A 21,160-nucleotide genomic window follows, 5' to 3' on the forward strand; every position below is an offset into this window, starting at 1 on the left:
CAATAAATAAACTGGCCTTTGCTTTTATCTTAATCTTACATGTTTCGTCACCAAATAGTCTGATCTGAGGAAACATTATATTTATTTCTCTGAACCTAAAAAACCTATAACAACAGATTTAATGAATTTTAGCTTTGTATTCTTTCAACACTGTATTTTATGAAATATATACAAAGGGCGATGACATTCATCAGAGTTACTCATATACTGACTTAATATTCACACTCAGGTTAGTCAGGTAACTCTCTGCTCATACACATATATGGCGCTTTTCCACTAGCACCTACTCGACTCGACTCTGTCTTTTTGGTTTTCCACTAGGCGATAGTACCTGGTACCGGGTACAGTCCTCATGTCAGCTACACATTTACTATGTTTTTTTGCCACTTGGGGGCATCAGAAACAAGTTGTGAGCACAATGCTGACATACCAAATTGTCTTGCAGTTCAAAACATCTTGCAGTTACAGAGCAATGTCATCAATCATGTGGAGTTGTATTCGTGTCCACCTGATGAATGTAAGTCTAATATTTACTCTTTTATGCAGTAACTCTGTTTTTGGTCTGCACCACCTCTTGAGGGGAAATATGTGGCTCTCTAGCTGCTCCACTTTCTTCATCAGCTCTGTAGGTTCACCAGTACAAATGATGCATTTCACATAGTTGTCATTTTGTCATTTGATACATTATTATTAAAGTAAATACTGATCTAACATGTATTGTCAGTAGATAAGTTGAGGAAGGATGCCGTGCCCCTTTGTTAGAAAAATGACCAAGACACTGCGTTAGGGGTCGTTCAGTTGTTGTGTATCAAATTAATTATTGCCCATATGTGACAAGCACACTCAGTTTGTTTTTTACATCTCACCTGCTTTTCAGGTCCATCCACAACAGTAATTCATTCAATGAAGCGAATGCACAGATCGTGTGACAAGACTGAACTAATCTTGCTCCACTCAAACCCCCAAGGTTTTGAGGCCAATCTGACATACATAGACTTTTATTATAGATGTCTGTAAAGTGTTACAACTGCTGTGAAATGGCTCCTTTCACCATCAGAATGCAGTCCAATTGCATTTGGAAAGCCTAGAAGAGCTGCACAATGAAATAATTTTATCCCCATTAAAATCAGCGGAGGGCCTGAAACGCTAGTGCGCATGCAAAAGATTTCACTTGGGAAGTCAAACTTTTTTGGCTTTATGTACCATTTAGTAACTTTCATAGAAATGAACAGGCCCTGCCTCCAACACTTTATCCAGTTCTCTTTAGACATTCATGGACAGGAAGTCCATGGATGTCAGAGCATATGGTTGAAAGGTCAGCATATAATTGCCTACTCATTATAGTCTTTATTTTTTAGAATTAATTATTCATCTGAGGTCCAAAGTTCATATTGCACCTTAGAAACGGCTGTTGAGGGAACAATCTCACCACAAAGTTGTCATAAAACTCAGATTTGCATTTTTTGAGCATTTGAAGACCTTCATGTTAGTTTAAAGTCTAAGAATGAAGACCATGTGATATGATTGAAAGCTCCAGAACAGCTGTGGTGAGTTATTGATGTGTGGTTTTGCAGCTTAGTAGGAATTTGTTTGAAAACGTTGTTGGTTTCGTGCCTTCAGGGACACAGTTCATACACGAGACTCCGTTAATGGGCTTTACACATTTCACCACCCAGAAGAAATAAAGCCAGATTACTATCAACATTTTACCAACAGTTTAATTAACTTGGTCAGAAAAAAAGGTCAAAAAATATTCAGAAAGCAACTTTTTTCTGACTCAATCATCATGACTCAATGTTTGTAAATGACAAACAGTTAACTTACTTGAAATACTGTAACCTTATTCTATTTAATCTGATCCATGTTTTATGTATAACTGATTTGCATCAACTCATCAAATTTTAAGCAGTTTCTCACCATTCGAGTTGAGTCAATTTAACCAAATAATGAGTTGAAAACAAAGAAATAAATCAGTAATGATGAGCCTGTTAACTAATATTAAGACCTGATTTCCTCATTCATCGATAATAGTGAAAATATCTCATTAATTAATAGCACTTAAATCATGAAACTAACTACTTATATACCAACCCTATTATTCATTCAATCACACAAACATTACCATTGATAAAACATTAGCTAACTGTTTATGATGTATTTACTGTTGACAATAGGCAGCATAGGCAGACATTAGCCTTTAAAAACTAAATTTTGATTGTTCTTTGAATGTGAAAAATGTCATATTACAGCATTTTTGTGTTATACAAGGAGATATTGTCACAAATTTCTGTTATACATGTAAAAAATTATACAAAATGATATAAACATTAACTGTCAAACTTGATAAATGAGTATTCTGTATAAAAACTATAATCAAACAAGAGAAAAGTTGACAGTTACAGTAGCCTAAAAATATGACCTTCATACTTCAGTTAATATATCCTTTTTGTGATTCGTACAGTGGCTGTACTCAGGTTAGAAACACTCAAAGTGTTGGGATAGCCTGGCTCAGTCTGCTAAGGTGCACATAGTGTGGTTTGAATCTGGCCTTTCTCTCATTACACTTCTTCATTTAGTTATAATTTACGTAGGCGTTTCATCTATGTCACTCACAGTGACCGAAAAGTGACTGAAGTGTTCAGTTTGCATGGCTTATTTGGCAAGTGTCTATCAGTGTTACTTTACTTCAAATAGTTCAACAATCTGGTTAAAGCAAAACAAAACAAATGAAAATACTCATATGCTCAACACATTTACTTTAGATAAGTAACAGTTTTAAGTATCAAACACCAGCCCGAAGATCATTTAGGTTTTACGGTCCACTTGCTAGTAGAGCAGAGAATTGTATTGTTGTTTATGTAATTGAAGACGTCACCTCTGACATTTAAAAACTAAATTAATTGGGGGAAAAAAAAGGTCATGTGATGACACCTGAGCCAGCTGCATCTGCAGCCATGACCATGATATGTGGCTGAAAGCTCAGAGACTGAGGAGAAAACAAATGTTCCCAGTACAGTGAGTGGACCTTTGAGTTTAGTTTCTCTTCACCATGTTCATGACAGTAACACATTTTAAGCCGTTTCTTTGGCGAAGGGATTTCCAACCGGGAGGTCGGGACCCCCACAAGGGGCCACAGCGTAAATCTGACGGGTCGCAAGATCATTATTAACAGGTGAGGAGAGCAGATTTCTGTTGCACAAAATTGTGTTGTAGTGTTGATGAATTTGAGCTGCTCACAATCAGCTGGTATACATATGCGTCTGGTAGAAGCGGGGTCATGCTTTGTTTTAAAGAGGTCAAACACCAAAAAAACCTGCTTTAAAAGAAACTTGGAGTAGGTTTTTCTCATGCCTCACAGTGGTCCGTACGTCCGAAGCTGCTCCAGTTTGTCTGTTGTCATTAGGACACCACACTGTCAGGAGATGAGGTCAAGTCCAGCAATTCAAGCTCTTTCTTCTCTGATTTGTTCAAAGAAAGGTCTGCAGCTGGAGTGCATAAGATGGCGATCCTCTGACAAAGAAGAATATCGGTTTTCATGAAAATAAACAAGCAAGCGAGCAAACAAACAAATAAATAAATGAGTAAACAAAACGCATCGCCTTTTGAAGACATGTTGATTCATTTACATATACAAACAGCTCACCTCTCGCAGTGTACCAGGAGTGGTGCTCACATTGTACAGCATCCAGAGAGGAACCATGAGTGTAGAGGAGAGAGTGAACCACCAGCCAAGAGCATAACCCCACCATGGATACTCAATAGTGTTGTTGAACTTCAGAGGAGTGTGTTTGACCAGGGAGAAAACAAATGTTCCCTGAAAACATACATGGAGAAAGCATCGTTAAGTCTGAAGACAGTTTAATAAATTCTATAAATGTGCCCCAAATTACCTCAAACTACAAAGGAGTCATAGTGAAACCATTTAAATGCAACTGATAAAGATAGCTTATTAAAGGAAGGAAAAAGAAATGTTGATTAATTTAACATTAAATTGTCTGGAGACAATTGATTCCAGCTTGATTATTGACTGTTAAACCCCCCCACGTTAACAGTAATTATCCAATCCTAGTTTAGTGCAGGTGTCAGGCTGTGGGTTTCTTCTTTCGTCTTTTTCTGTCGTCAGGGATGGATTAATCACTTTGCTTATTTGCTCTTAGGGAAACTGCAATCAATAACATGTCTGGAAAACTACCTTTTACCTACAATTATAGTGAGGCCAAGGAGCACATTATAAACTAACAAACTGTGAGGTTACAAGTTACATTATTAAAAAGCCCCGTTAGCTAGTGCAACTCATGGATCCATCCAGCCAGTGGATCCACTGTATATTATTTGCTGTTAACCAGTGGTGGGTTGAGTAAACAAAATGGTACTCAAGTAATTATATTGTTACTTTATAATTATATTGACTCAGAAGTAAATCGTATTGGCTCCGAAGCAGAAGTAAAAATAGTAGCAACAACTACTTGTAATAACTACTTGAGTAAAAATAAAAAAAAGTTACTTTTTAATTGTCATTTAAGTGTCATTTCCAGAACCAGATATATGACAAAATATGCATTGTTAAGCACTGTTTAATCTCTTAAAAGCAACAAGAAGAAATTGTGTCACTCACTGGACTCTTTCACTCTCTGCACCACACACTCACCACACTCACATTAGGCCTTAAACGTATCAGTCCAAGTGTGTAGCTCAGAGAAACGGAGCAGAAGTACATATTAAAAAAAACATTTAAGCACATGAAATGGAGTAAATGTAATGCGCTACCACCCACCACTGGTTTCTGTCTCTGTCCTCCTCTTTATTGTATTTGGGGAAGTTTATACTCCAGCAGCGCCAGCAAAACTCGTTATGTGAGTTAATTCACATTCATCAAACTCATTGGTTAGTTGTCAACCTGACAGCCTGACAACTTAAAATCAAAATTATATAGTTTGATAATACAAACAAAGTATTTAAGCCAAAACAGCCAAACAGAGTTGCTTGGAAAAATAACAGTCTGATCTTCTATTCTTCATACTATTATTATTGGACATTTTTTATGATTCTATTTCTTCAAGTGACAGTTGCTCTCCAGACTTGAGAATCCTGCCTTTGTCTACTTATGCCTCAAATCATGGACTCTCTGTTTCACAAATCAGTATGATTTTAAGGTGGTAAATCTCTCACCAGTGTCACTGCAAACTGCACAGGTGCCGTGCTAGGAGAAAGTTTGACCGGGGGCTGGGCTGAGCTAATGTTCAGTAGCATATAAACTTGTACTACAACTCACCATGCATATTACTGGAGTGACATATTTCAAACAATACTTAATCAGGGGGAAAGGCTTGTATCCAATCATGTCCTCTAGGTTTTCATAAAACCGGTCTGCACCTGTAAGGAGATGGAAATTATGTGATGGGAAACTTCAACTCAATTTCAACTTTGCAGTAAAGAAACCATGCTTAAATATTAACTCACCGTAAACCCATCCAATACATACAGACTGCAGTATGGCAAAGAGAAGCAGAGTCATCCCACTGCAGGCATAGTAGTCAAACAACTGGAAGATGTACAGGCCACCCTGTGTGTGACATGAGACTGCAGTTAGCTGTTGGGTTTTAGACTTTTAACATACAGACCACATTTCTCCTCTACTGGCTTCTCTTCATTGGCTTCCAGTAAAATCTAGAATAGAGTTTAAAATCCTTCTCCTTACTTACAAGGCTCTTAAGGGTCAGGCCCCATCATATCTTAAAGAGCTCATAGTACCGTACTACCCCACTAGAGCACTGCGCTCCTAGAATGCAGGCCTACTGGTGGTTCCCAAAGTCTCCAAAAGTAGTGCAGGAGGCAGAGCCTTCAGCTATCAGGCTCCTCTCCTGTGGAACCTCCTTCCAGTTTGGCTTCGGGGGGCAGACACCCTCACTACATTTAAGAGTAGACCTAAAAACCTTCCTTTTTGATAAGGCACATAGTTAAGGGCTGGATCAGGCCTCAGACCAGCCCCTAGTTATGCTGCTATAGGCTCAGACTGCCGGGGGACTCCTATGGTGCACTGAGCTCCTCTATTCTCTATCCTCCTCTTCCTCTCCATCATTATGTCTCATGTCAGCCTAATGTCTGCCACTAACTTGCTATCTTCCCCGGAGCCTTTCTGTGCTTTCTCATCTCTCAGGTTCCTGTGGATCCTGGTCCTGGTCCTGCTGATGTGGTTCTCTGCTTCATGAATCACTGCTGCGGATCGTCGGACACTCGTCTTGTTTTTCAATAATATCATACTGCTAATCTTTTAGTCACACTCCTATTGCTAGTGCTATAGCCACTATTAGTACGGTGGTTGCTGTTTGTGTTGTCTGTCTCTGTCTCTCTCTCTGTCCAACCTCCTCCCAACGCGGACCCCTACAGAAGCCGCCCACATTGAGCCTGGGTCTGTTCCTGCCACTGTTGCTCAATTTAACATCTGATGCTCGCTCATGTGGGAATTCTTGAATCCTTAATTTTGAATTCATGAATCGTTGGGTCTCTCTCTTAATTAAAGAGTTTGGTCTAGACCTGCTCTTTATGTAAAGTGTCTTGAGATAACGCTGTTGTGAAATGGCGCTATATAAATAAAGATTGATTGATTGATTGATAAGAAAATGTAGGTACTGTGATGAAAAGTGATGTGATATTTTAATTTGATCTTACCTCTGTGACCATCACAAGGCCAATGAAGAAACTAAAAACACAGATAGCGAGCAGCATAAGTTTCCGTCGATGGCCAATGTGGAAGAAGGAAGGATTCATGTCAGAAATTGCTGTTGCGATGGCTTCCAGACCTACGAACTGAAACACAGTCCTGCCAGTTACACAGTAGCTCCACACATGCTACACACACATACAAACTTTGCAGAGATCATTTCATAATTATATTAAGTACTCAGAGAGTGCATACCTCTGCCAAGGCGGCATAATCCTCTAATCTAATAAATGTATAATAATGATAAAGATAAGATTTTTTTAAATCTGCATCTGGATCCGGATCTGCATCAAAATACACAGAGTGACAAAAAAAAATCATGGGATACATGAGCCAGATTTATGTCACATTAGTAAGTGCATTAGTTCACCATGTTGCCGAACTGCTGGCTAGTTTTTAAGGTATTGTGGTAACTAACACACAGGAAAACAGGAAAAACAAACATTTTTGATAGAAAAATCTCTTTAACTGTGAGACATCCATGGAGTTCAATTTTGGCATACACATCAAAAATTGAAGAGATTGTAACTCATTATTTTTACTGTATGTATTAATAATAATATTTTATTTCATGATCATTTAAGACATTAAAGAAAACTTTAAAACTTTTACTTTTACATTAAAGAGAAAAACTTCTGCTCTGATTCTCTGAGTTTTAAAGAGGAGTCAGCTTACCTCACTGTCCAGTCCCAGCAGGATGATCATAATGAAAAAGAATATCGCCCAGATCTGAGGAAAAGGCATCATGGCGACTGCTCGAGGATACGCAATGAAGGCCAAGCCAGGACCTGCAGCACGAATGAGACGACAGATGTTTTCTGTTCATTTGCTCGTCCAAAACTCCAATGCTCAGTAATGTAATGGTTCATTCATTCCTTGATTTATTCTCTTATTATTAGCAATTATTTTCTATATTCTCACCGGACTCTGCCACTTTTGATATGTCTGTGTTCTGCTCATATGCCATGAATCCAAGTGCAGAGAAGATGGCGAAGCCAGCCACAAAACTGGTCCCACTGTTCAGAAGGCACAAGTACACACAGTCCCTAAAAACAAAAAGACAAAAATAACATATGATACTCCATTATTTTGCACCAAATGTAAACAATCTTTCACATTTTTCTTTCCATAGTTGCCACTTACATCCTAAACTGTCCCAAAACGGCTAGTTAAATCTTTAGCTTGGCTCCTGACTCGAAATATTTTCAGAGGAGACTATAATCAAACATGATGGGATTTCCTTTGTATAAACTACTACTACTGTATAAACTATAAATATTTTGCCTAAAATGGGCATTGAAGAGGCTCAGAGGTTCTGGTGAACGTCTCAAAGGGTCTTGTGTATCTTCAGGGGTGACACTTGGAAACAGCTAAATTCTCACATAAAGGTCTTGTGTGTTTTAAGATTTTGTTCCATATCACGTCATTTTTGTGTGCATAATTTCTATTTCAATCTGTCTTTCTAAATCACTTGCCCACTGAGCTGCTACCTGGGAGAACACTTTGGGAAAGTGTTATATGTGTATCTACAGTACCCAAACTGAAAAACATATACGAAATGCTGTATAAAACTTACTTGTAACAGTTATTGTTGTACTTATTATAACTGCCGAGTGCAGTTAGACACCCGATGCAAATAGCATAGGAATAAAATATTTGGGTGCCAGCATCCATCCACACCTGCAAAGACAAATAAGGGACATGTTCTTATCTACACATATTACACTTATCTTACATATGAAAGGCGGTTCACTGAGTGTTGCAACCCTGCTGTGAATCTAGACAGAACCACCTCATGAACATTTGCTAATGTTTTACACTGCAGTTGACTTATGTGTCAAATCACCTGCAAATACAGCCATAGTGAAAAACGTGATGCCATGTCATACAGTGTATGAGTAACCGATCCTTTCAACCTCCTGAACTCAGATTTCCACTTAACTTTCCACTAAAGCAGCTTTGTGTTGTCACGTGTACTAAATGTTCATTACGATTCTTCCAGCGCTTCATTTGAGCTATATTATATTTCTAAATTTAATGTAATGACAGAATAAAATCCATTTCTGTGTGACTCAGGTTTACGGTTTTGGCAGCCTTCACACTTCATTGCATGTTTGGGCGTACCTTTGGACCAGCCCCAAGTTCTGCTGTTATAGGCGTAGACTGCTGGGGGGCCTTTCCCATGACACATCTCTATGCTCCCATATGCTCCTATAATGTCCCTTTAATGCCTGTTACCAACTTCCCTGTCTTCCCTGGAGCCTTTTTGTGCTTTTCTCATCTCTCAGGTTCCTTTGGATCGTGGCTGCGGTTCTCCTGGCTCTCCAACCCCCAATCAACACGGACCCCGACCTAAAGCCGCCCACCTCTGAGCCTGGTTCTGTTCGAGGTTTCTTCCCGTTAAAGGGGAGTTCTCATGTGGGGATTCTTGAATCCTTAATTTTTAATTCTTGAATCATTGGGTCTCTCTCTTAATTTAAGAGTTTGGTCTAGACCTGCGTGCTATGGAAAGCATCTTGAGATAACATTTGTTATGACTTGGCGCTATATAAATAAAGACTGATTGATTTGCTTTGTTAATTATGAGACCTGCTATGAGCATGCCATGGCTTGAGAGGCATTGGTTCAGTAGAGCCACAGGGAAGTGGTGTGAGCTGCTCGTACCTGTGGATCAGTGAGGCGGGATGGATCTGGGTAGAGGTAGAACTTGATCCCATCTAAGGCCCCGGGCAACGTGATTCCACGGACTAGCAACACTGCCAGCATCACATATGGAAATGTGGCGGTAAAATAAACTACCTGTGGAAGAGCCACGGTGAGGGTTCATTGGTGAAAAAATTGAGGACATCAACAGTCGTGTTGGATGTTGTGGTGTCACAGTCTTGCCAAGCTTTTCCTTTAATTATACCATCTAGCCCTTATTAGCCCTTTGTTCAACTCTTAAATGTTTTATTTTGATACTTCTGCTAGAAACATCAACACTTTTATGAACACATCATGTTATGAGATATAATAAGATGATTACAGCATTTTTTAGGAGTGGAAGAGAACGTTGTCCACCAAAAGAATTGTTATCCCATTCCTATTGCTTTGCCCTTCAGCAGTTGCTTGGTTCTTTACATACTACATAAAGTAGTGCTAACAGCCCGGTCCTACCTTCCCAGTGGACTTCACTCCTCTCCAGACACAAAAGTAACAGATGGTCCAGGACAACAGGAGACAAAGAGCCAACTCCCATCGCATGCTGCCTAACTCGTGGATACTTCCTGTGACATTCAAAATTCTTCTCCTGGAAATCACATTTTCAGCCATAATTCATAAAAGTAGAGTCACTTTCGGAGCTTATTCCTTTATCTGAATTTTAGATTTAGTTTTCATACTCACTCCCAAAACTCCCTCACTGGCGATGTTGCATTTTCGACAACAGTCAAGTTGAACTGATTCGATCTTCGATCAAACTCCACACAGGTCTCTTCAAACAAGGCATGCAAAGACATATTCATATACACACATTGTCAAATTATTTCCTTGTCAAATCCTTCGAACATTTAGCAACATTTTCACCTTGACTGAACAACCTGTTGTACTCCCTGCGTATCCCTCTTTCTTTTTATTCCTACATGTGCTAGTATTTTATTTTATGTGAAAGGTTTCTCTGTTTTCACCTAAAGTCTCAGTTTAAGATGTGTATGTCTTGTACAGCTGTATGGAAGTCAGGGTCCTGTATGCAACTTATACAAGTGTGATGTGGAAACTTGATACCTTGAAAATGGATTTTCACTGAGGTAAGACACATCTTATATCCAGTAGTTAATGGACAATATTTGCATATTCATAGATCCTGAATGCTTCATTGAGGGAGGCAGAGTTGATGTAATGCAAAAGAATATTTAGTGAACTTCTTTGGGGGAAAACCTGCATCAGGGACTAGTTATTATTCATATTTTAGTCTTAAAATGTGTCTGGATCTTTAAGGATGTTACGTAATGTGAAGTTGAATACCACGCCTGGCAGGCAAATCCTGGCACTTAAAATGTTTTCCAGTAGCTGGACTTTGCACTCCAGATCCACAATCAAACTCTCTGAGCCTAAAATGTGATTAATCTCTACAGCAAAAAGAAGAAAACCAGCCAGTAACATGATGATTTCCATTAACTTTATGCAAATGTGATGAGTTATTGTTGCATTATTGCTGCAAGATTCCTGATAATCTAGTTATTTGTTTGTTTCCATGTGTGTTTATTCGTGTACTGGGACTTACCCGTGTTCCAGCTGTTTCTGCAGCTCGCCCAGGGAAGTTCAGAGTTAAAAGAGAAGAATAGATAGAGGAAGGCCCAAGCCAATATGATGATGTAATAGATGCTGGAGTACAAAACAACCACCTGACTGCCATAACCAATCCCTGAAACAAACAAACACACAAACAATAAGTCTTTTAATCACAAGATCAACATTTGAAAGTGACCAATATCTAATTATGGCTGTAAATAATTTTAGAATAAATCAAAATAAGAAAGAAGCGCTCAACATGCTTCTGTGATGCCTTGTTATTGACTCTTTTTTGTGGCAAAACATGAAAAACTCGTTTGATTAATTATATGCAAAACAGCAAATGGTAAAATGATTAAATCACTTAAATTTGAATACAAACAAATTAAATAATGCAAAATTGTAACAGAAAAAAAGGAAAATGTGAAAAAACAAACAAACAGTGATTGAATATACAAAGCACAACAAATTTTAAGTAATTACATTATCTCACATGTTAATACTATATAAAACAAATAAAATAACATTAATAACAAGTATTAGGCAATATGAAATATTATATATAAGAAAAGAAAAATGTGTTGTTTGACTTAGTCTATAATACAGTATTTTGTTTGGCACACAGGGAATCCAGCTCCTTCCAGACTTTATACCCAGTTTTCAATTATCAATGAAACAATTTATTAATAGCCATTTAAGGCCCATCAATATCAGACAAACAGCTAGTGGACAGAAACTGCCCAAGAGCAGTACAGTCTTGCAGAGTAAATGTAGGGTAATGAGTAGTTTGTCTACTGTGGTAGATTTACTAAAGAACTCTGCACATGGCTGAATGCGTACATGGGAAAGATTAACATTAATTTTTGTGACTCTTTCGGCCACATGTGATAGGTCACAGGGGGCAATATTTAACTGATGCGATCATCTCTTAGAAAAGGTGATGTGATACTGGGTGAATGACTTGTTCAATAATCTTTTGTTTCTTTCTCTGCAAAAGAACCTGAGAGGCAGGCTGGTGAAACATTGAAAACACAAATTAACTTATGAGAAAAACAGCGTCTGAAAGGCTGTAAGAACCAACCATTGGGAATTACTGATTCTATGTAGAAAATATTTATTTTTAAGACAAACTGAGATTGGTGTTCTCATTACGTAATTCATATACAAATTTGCAGATATACACACACACATATATTTTGTCTGTAATGTTACATTTCTTGCACCTTGAATTTAAAGTTTCCTTTCTGTCTTCCTTTCCCACTTTGACTCACTCGCATACTGTACGTCACTGAAGTCTGACTTATGTGTGTATTTTCTCAACAGGTGACAAATCAAGGCCTGTTTATGTCTACATACATTATGTGCTTTGTGCCTTTGAACAAACACTTATTATTACTCAATCAATCAATCAATCTTTAATTATATAGCGCCAATTCATACGTGCTATCACGAGATGCTTTCCATAAAGGTTAAGACCAAACTCTTTAATTGAGAGAGAGAGAAACCCAACGAGTCAAGAAGTCAAAAGTAAGGATTCAAGAATCCCCACATGAGCAAGCATAAGGTACTCAAATATAATGGAATACTAAAAAGCCAGTCAGTCAATTTCAGATTAATAGCAGGTTTCAATCATATGAATTTCGGTCACTTTGTTAACTATTAGCCCACAGATTGTCCCTTTAACAATTTAATGCCATGTGTTCTACGTCAAACAAAAATCTTTCATGTTTAAATACCCAAATTTATGATACAGTAATTCTAGATCTTTACCTTCAAAAAGGGGGCAAATTTTCCTCCAGCAGGTTATACTTCCCTGTTTGGTGTACTGGCCTAGAGCCGTCTCCAGGAGAAACAGGGGAATGCCACAGGTGAAGAGGAAGACCACATACGGAATGAAGAAAACCCCTTAGGAAAATGAAAAGTTCCAATATATAAGCTATTCAATTCAATTTTCAATTCAATTTATTTTGTATAGCCCAATATCACAACAGAGTGTCTCACAGTGCTTTACAAAGTTCACTGAAATAAACAAGTGTAAGCGAACAAACAATCTAATAAAGAGTCCAGCAGTCGATGAGGCCAACGGATCGGTCCGATGAATCAGTCCGAAGCATCACCTGCCCTTTATGACCCTCCGTCTTCGGGAAGGAAAAACTCAAAAAACCCAGTGGGAAAAGAGAAACCTCCGGGAGCACCACAGTGGAGGAGAGATCCAGCTCCCAAGCTATTAGGAGGTTCAACAGGTTTCAACTTGATACACAAGTTTTGTTTGTTCATCCTTCAGCACAGTAATCCGGATGTAGTTACTCTTCAGAAAAGGAGCAGTTTAATAGTTTTTGGCTAATCTGAGATACTTCAAGTGAAAGTAATGTTAACATAGTAGCTCTGAATTGTATTTTTTGGGCTGATTATAAATGGACAAACATCATCATAATAAAAATCTTGCTGTTTCAGCTTTCAAGCTTACCTCAATAGTTATTTTTTGTTGCCATCAACTGCTGTCACAGTTTATTTTTATACATTCTGCACATGTACTTTTGAAGCTTTCTCCAGGGTTGTTTCTGATATCTTTAAATGCAATGAAACTCACCTCCTCCATTTTTGTAGCACAGGTAAGGGAACCTCCACACATTTCCTAGACCTATGATTTGTCCCGCAACAGCCAAGAGGAACTCAATTTTGCTGGACCACTGCCCTCTGATCAGGGTGCTGGGTGCAGGATGGGCTGTGCCCTTGTCCAGTCTAAACTTGACTTCGGGACCAAAAGGCTTATTCATCGCACTGTAATGAGAGAAAGGGTTCATAGAACAAAGTTACTTTTAGATAAAAGATTCAATCGGATTTCTGATCAGAGTACATTCTTTCTGAGGCAGATGCTTCAGTCCAATTATTGATAATTACAATTTTCACAACATGGTTAACTACATTTTTAAAACTATATACTGTTTCTGTATTAATTATAATTGTCAAATGGCCACTTTTCAGTAGCATATAAACAACACACCAATATAATCACTAACCACAGCAGTAATATTGACATGATTGAATCACTGTATGTTAATGTTCAAAATCTGCACAATGCCGGCAGTCTTGCTGTATTAGGTCAACAGAAGGTCAGTGCTGCTTGGCATGAGGGTAATTCTTCCATCAATGTTGCTTTTGTGTTGCTGCCTTGGATTTGATGTGGGAGTGAAGCAAATAGACTGGAAAATATGTCTGCTACTACATCACTGTTAAATAGCTTCAAATCCTGAGATGCTAACAACCAAATGGTTTTAGCGGATACTCGCTGTAGCGACTGGAGTCAGACTTGAATCCAAAAGCACAACAACAACAAGTCCAGGAAGCAGAAGTTTACTGAGAATCCAGATAGAGACAGAAAAGGGTCAAACACATCCAATTAGTTGCAGGCAGGGGAAACCCAAGGCCCAAAAAGCAGTCAAGTTGGTCAAGTAACAGGCAGGAATACAGATTCTGGAGGCTGGTTAGGTGAAACACTATAATAAACTTTACTTCTACAGCGCCTTTCAAAATCACTCACAAAATACAATAAAATATAGTTGCAAAGACAGCAAACAGAGAAATTAAAATCAATCAAAATAAAAAAAAACACACACACAAGGACAGGAAGTGAGGTAAAACAAAACAAGACACAACCAGGGAGAACCAAACTACTCAAAGTCCTTAGAATCATAACAGTCTTAAAACACAAAGAACATGGGGGGGCAGAGCCGGATTATGACAAATAGAGATAAAACGAAATATAAAAAGAACAACATTAATACATTTGAATTGACAATGTACAAATGTCAGTCAGTGCAGGTGGGTTTTTAAACTGAGCCACTGACTCAGCTGATCTGATATTGAGCGAGAGTATTGCAGCTAAAACCACAAAGTCATGATCCCTATTTGTTTTAAACCTGGGCTGTGCAACTATTAAATGAAATGGCTGAAATGGAAATGACTGACTAAGTTGTGACAGAGGAATATTTAAATCCTTTCCAACACCCACCTTCCCTCTGCTCTACAGAGACCTCTCTGCAACCTGTGCTCTTACATAATATGAAAGGTGGGCTGTTCATTTGAAACAGGTGTGTTGGGGCACGAAAACATCTGAAACATAGCAACAGTACACACCCTAAATGTACAACCAGAGGTAACAGATGTTAACGAAGGGGGCCATCTACGGTCTTAGTTAACTCAGGCTTTCTTCTTCAGGCTCTATGAGCATTCTAATAAATGTGACATTTGATGTGACATTTTGATCTTCTTCCACCCAAAATTGCTGAGCATAATACATAAATATTGCTGATGGTGTTTTCCTTTTACCATAAACAGAACATAAACAAGCACTGTTTATACGAATCCCTTAGATTTTTTTTGTTTTTTTAAATTGTGAACAATACTAACTGAGGACATTTTACTTACTATTGTTATATATCGGCTGATGTTATGCTGATATGATATATCCACTATAAAATTAGCCAATATAACATCCTGGCAGAGCTCTGGTGGACACATTATTAAAATATGAAATAATCTGAATTTATAGAAAGGTATTATAGACCTTTGACCATATCTATCCTGTCACTGACAGCATTGATAGCAGTAAGTAATTATTGTTATGTGGGTGGGGCAGTGGTGGTTAGCACTGTTGCCTCAGAGCAAGAAGGTTCAGGTTCGAATCCAGGTTTGAACTTGGGGCCTTTCTGTGTGCAGTTTGCATGTTATGCAAACTGCACAACATGTGTTCTTCTCTGGGTACTCCGACTTCCTCCTACAGTCCAAAGACATGCAGGTTAGGTTAATTGGTGACTAATCGCCCATAGGCAATGCTTGGGGTGTAAAGGATTTAATTTGCATAGTTTGCAATTACTATTGTCTGAAAGTGTTTCCCATATTTGAACGATACACACGCTTTTGAGTGACAGCTTTAAACACACATTCATATAAATTAGTACAAATTACTTTCCACCACACCCTTCCCTTAATGATATAGTGTTTCCAAGGTCTGAATAATCAACTGAGCCACAACTTGTGGCATAATTGTCATGTTAAACTTCTATTCAGTTCGTGTCCTGTAAATGGTGTCTTTGTTGTCCTGGAAGGACAACAACTCTTTTGGGACAGAATTGCTCAACATAGGAAAAGTATGTTCACTAACAATGGGTCTCATTCATGAATATTTCCATAGAAAATATCTTCTTTTGTGCACAAATTGCGCAAGGTGTACACTGGTTAACAAATAAACAATAAATAAATTGATTCCAACCAGATTTAATTTGCTTTTTCAAATATATGATTGCTATGAAGTCATTAAACCAGCAAGTTATGCAAGAACACATTTGGACAAACAATATGATGGAATACTTATATGAACTTGTAGTTAATGACATATAGAACCCCAACATGATGAAATTTAAAAAGCCCACCCACCATTTATCGACATATGACGATACTTCGCTGTGCTTCTGCTGGCCAAACTTGTCATTAGAGTTGACTAATCCTAACCTTTACCTTAATCCATCTGTAACAACTTTATCATGAGTTATAATAACATTATGATCCTCTAACATCCAGTCCTTAAGCCAAATATGAAGAAAACCAAATAGTGGACTTTGAAACAACCTTTTGCATTTGGTTGACAGTTATCACGAAATAAAACCAGATTTTTTACTGGGACAACTACTTGAAAATATTGTAGGCGTCCTTATGGGCAAAGAGAGGACAGATTACAGAATCAAACACACAGCAGCAACCTCAATCCTGGTAGGGACTCTGTATCTCAAGGACGGAGGGAGAAACTACTTAAACCACAAGACTATCTATCACCCAAATAGATCACTGGTATGCTGGAAAATACAGGAAATACAGCATTAAGTGACACAAACACAGCAACTCCTGCCTCTTGCCCCAGTTGCCTACTGCAACATGAATAACAAAAGAAAAAAAAATACCTGCAAGGTGAAATAACTTGCCACCATCTTCAAACAGGGCTCTTTCTGAGATCTTTCACTATTCAAGAAAAAGGTTGTTCCACTTTTCGTATCTGAGATCATTCGTATTTCAAATGTCATCAGTTTCTGCTTGAGAGATACAATCACAGATGATGTGTGTTTTAAGTCAGGTCTGTTTGTTTTGCTTGATGGGCCCTAAATCTCCATTATCCTGGAAACAAAAGTATAATTGCACAATAATATTATGCAGAACCACAAGAACAGTTGCTTTAGGCAACAGCTGTTGTTGACTAGAGTGACTGCTCCCATATTCAGGCCAGCAAGGTGCAGGGCGTCAGTCCAGCTGGGAAGGCTCCAGGAAACAGACAGTTAGCTGACAATTAGTCAGTCTACCTTGATAAGATTCCTGCACATCATAGGCAGGCAAATTCTTGTCCACCTAAGAGTAAAAGCCAGACTGGGCTTCCTTATGCAGCTCTAACCAACTTTGTGTCATCATTTTGTAGTGTGGTCTGAATGTCAAAAGCTACTGTACAGTACCCTACTGTATATGTTACAATACAATGTAACACATTTCTATTCAGCATTTACCACATACTGATCATCATAATTCACTTTTGTAACAGTTAGTATACAAAAAAACAAGTTTAATAGTAAAGGCCTATACAAACAGGAGATGATATAATACATGCGGGATTAGACATCTGTTAAAGTGTGACTTTTGCATGTCTCTGCAAATTAAATTAAACTGCATTGTGAGAGAACAGTGCGTGGCATAGGGCCCTGTGAGCACACTAGATGCGAAAACACTAAAAACCTTCTTCAATGTAGTACATAGCATGAATTTGGGAAGAGCTTACAGCCATGCTAGCAGCTGTATTTTGGTATAGCTGTGCTTTGACCTAAATATTTGCTGATGTTTAGCACGTCTAATTAATCTACCAGTTTTCGCCATCTTGGTTTAGCATGTTAGCATGCTAACATTTGCTAATTAGCACTACAGACAAAGTGCATGACAGGGTGATGGGAATGTCATTAGTTTTGCAGATATATGGTTATAAGCATTGGACATCTTGCGGCACAACACGAAAAGTCGGGTGAACGCCAAAGTCAGCAGGATTCATCAGGTGGGAACATGAATTTCTGTACAGCATTTTTCTCATATTTGATGTGTGAGATTTTAATCTTCATCAATGTGGTGGACACTCATAAAGCCATGCATCAAACATGGCTAAAAGCATTGCACCATTGATGATCACCTGACAGAAAACCCCAGGATTATGTTTAAACATGAAAAAATATTTTGTCTGGCTGAGTTTAGTGGAGCAGATATGTTATCACAAATCACAAATTACTCCAGAGGAAAAGGTTATTCGCACCAGTATTAGTACCTTTAGATAATTTCCATCTGAACTGATCATCACAAAACTTAAAAAAGAGCCTAGTGAAAAGCTGCAACACTGACAAGAGGGGAAATATATGAGGAGGACACAAGACTTACTAAGCCCACGTGCTAAGAATGTTGTCAACAACTTAAGATTTTTTTTTTTTCAAAAAATATCTCAGATGATATTTTTGCTCTACATGTGACCTAAAAGTGAAAGACTTGGCAGAGAAAGGAATAGTTGTTGGTCATTTCTGCTGGGTACATTTCTTTTTTTATCCTGGTCCACCACAGACACTGAAGCAGTACTCAGTGGTAAATAGTTTTCTATCTCTGTTTTGATTAGCTGATTGTCCCAAACTACACATGTAAAAAACACATTAATTGCAGTTATAAACTTCGTTTTGTTTTTCTGCCGTTTATTAACGTCAATAGCTGTTTTAAAATGCTGAAAACGTAAGACACTTGAGAATTCATGCATGCAACTAGTATAATCTGTAAACTGTATTGTTTTCATAAATATATTTATTTAATTTAGTCCAATTTTCCAACTTAAAAGAGCTTATTATTATACAATCTGTTAAAGTCTTTGCTATGAAATGTATGTGTTAAAACAATGTGAACTTTTAGCAGCAATGATCACAGTGCAGCCTGAGGTGTTGCACTAAACAAGGGAAATAGCTGCTCTCACTGCAGCGTAGCCAGTAACCTTTGGCCTACATAATACAGCTACAGGCGCCAAGCGTAAGTGCAACCACAAAAGCCCAGCTGTCATTGCACTGCAAAGATACTGTTTGCTTCCTATTCAAGAAATTAAACCACAGTCTTGTACACTTACAATTTATACAGAGAACAAACATAAAAGATGGAAGAAAAACCTGCTTGTGACCTCTAAGGAAAGGAACTGGTAAAGAGTACCTGAGAAAGGTTGTTTCTCGTTTGTAGTCTGTGGTCCTCTGTTATGCTTCCATTTAGCCCTTGGTGGGATTCATCTGGCGCCTTTCGGAGAAAATACAAGTCTAGATTGCCCAGTCTCCCCAGGACAAGTGTTCTTCCCAGCACTGACCATGAGTGAGCCCATGAGGGGAGGTTTGAAAGAGCTGTGTTTGTGTGACAATGAGGGAGAGCAAAAGAGCAAGAGGGATAGAGTGAGGGAGGAGGGGGCGGGGATGAAATGTGTTTCTGAATGACCAACTTAAGGCGGGGACTATTCAAAGAGGCCACATGGTCTCACAGTAAAGAGGAGGGGATTTGTACAGCAGCAGCATGGCTGCTGTGGGTGCAATGTCGGTCGTCAGTACCACTTTAGTGTTGGCTAGTAAAGATCACATAGAGAAACATAAACTTGGAACGAAGCCATATTTGGGTTGAAGAATGCTGCAGGTTGCAAATGTTGACACGCCTACAGGTGAAATGTGGTTGACTTTATGACTACTTTATCATTTGCAGTTGTGTTTTGGAGTCACAGGACAGAGTTCGTTTTACATCATGTTTGTTATGGCTTAGTATAAAGACTGAAAGCAGGAGCAGGAGCGGCCCAGATATCATTTTAAAGTACACCTATTAACACACCCAAAGTTGATTCATTACATGGAATCTCATTTGTTTGTACATGATACAGTACATAAACAGAAATGGATAATCACAATTTGGCAATTTTAGGTGGAGTTACATTGTGGAGCTACATATTTCCTGATGAATTACAATTTTTATATCCGTCTGCCCAGTATATTTGTGCAGTGTCTCTGGCTAAAGTGTGGGTGGTCAGATGGAGTCTGTGAACACAGATGTGCTCTCTGTTGCACAAAACGATGTCAAGATTTGGGGATTTTGCACACAGGCACTGCGCCTGACTGTTTGCCACTAAGAAGAAGTTTAACTTCCCCTAAAAAACACCATCTGTCATTTTTAGATCTAGTTCTGCAAATTACATGAGACTGTTTTGAGGTGAGAAATCATCAACATAATGCCTGCTGGAAAGGGAATGGAAATGGACAACCCATACAGACGTCATACTTGAGAAAAATAATGCTTTACAAGGGTGTAGAAACATAATTGGGTAGTAATTCCTAATTGTTTGTAATAACAATAATTACTGTTTGCCTGTCAACACGTTTACATGTGTCTCTTTTATAATGGCAGTCTTTGATGGCAGGATGGAGGAAGGTAGAGACATGAATTTCTGTCTGCAGCAGCATAACATTTACTACCACTGTGAGTCACCAAAGACAGAGGGGCTTTAAATCAAAAACAGTGCCAGCAGTGGTGCTCCTCCATAAAGGAGCCTGTGCTGAATGCACACCAGCCTGAACAGATGCAGATATTGATCTGTTTTATCATAATAAAATAGGGGAACACACTAATCTGACACCAAATCATCTTATATGAGGATGAGTCATTAACATATAGAATTACAAGTGGTTGTCAACTGAGACCACAAAGCAGAGTATCACAAAACTACAGTACCAGAAATGAAAAAGTGAATAACTGAAGATGAACAGATACAATACAATTTTAGATATGCATAACTATAATAATCCTGATAGATTTTAGGAACATGTCTAAAAATGCAAGGTCTTAAAGGCACAGCTGGCGACCTGAGATGATCCTTTCTCTCCCTCCCTCTGCGTCAGTCTCCGTCCCTCAGAGGCACCCTGAGGTCCACCATCCACAACCCTCCACTACAACATTATATTACATTCAGCACCAATGATTTCAACACAGGTTGTGCTAAATACCACAAATGGATGCAGAATGTGATGAACACACAAACAGTGACTGGTGAGCTAATAAGTTCATTAAGTTTAACATACAGTCTTTTTCTTTCTA

The 21,160-nt window shown here is 38.4% G+C and overlaps 1 protein-coding gene across 1 annotated transcript; it reads right to left on the reverse strand.

Moving 5' to 3' along the window:
* Positions 1–1,700: 1,700 nt before the first annotated feature.
* slc6a22.1 (solute carrier family 6 member 22, tandem duplicate 1) lies at positions 1,701–19,447 on the reverse strand. The gene is made up of 15 exons (XM_070851675.1): positions 19,250–19,447; positions 13,581–13,771; positions 12,761–12,895; positions 10,983–11,123; positions 10,106–10,193; positions 9,878–10,010; positions 9,386–9,520; positions 8,298–8,401; positions 7,643–7,767; positions 7,397–7,509; positions 6,670–6,807; positions 5,461–5,563; positions 5,273–5,373; positions 3,644–3,814; positions 1,701–3,510 (listed from the first exon to the last, which is right to left on the reverse strand). The coding sequence occupies exons 2-15, from the start codon at positions 13,765–13,767 to the stop codon at positions 3,400–3,402; spliced, it is 1,785 nt and encodes a 594-aa protein (XP_070707776.1). The 5' UTR covers positions 13,768–13,771; positions 19,250–19,447; the 3' UTR covers positions 1,701–3,399.
* Positions 19,448–21,160: the final 1,713 nt, after the last annotated feature.

The sequence above is a fragment of the Pempheris klunzingeri genome, chromosome 2, assembly GCF_042242105.1.
Source record: "Pempheris klunzingeri isolate RE-2024b chromosome 2, fPemKlu1.hap1, whole genome shotgun sequence".
Classification (NCBI taxonomy): domain Eukaryota; kingdom Metazoa; phylum Chordata; class Actinopteri; order Acropomatiformes; family Pempheridae; genus Pempheris; species Pempheris klunzingeri.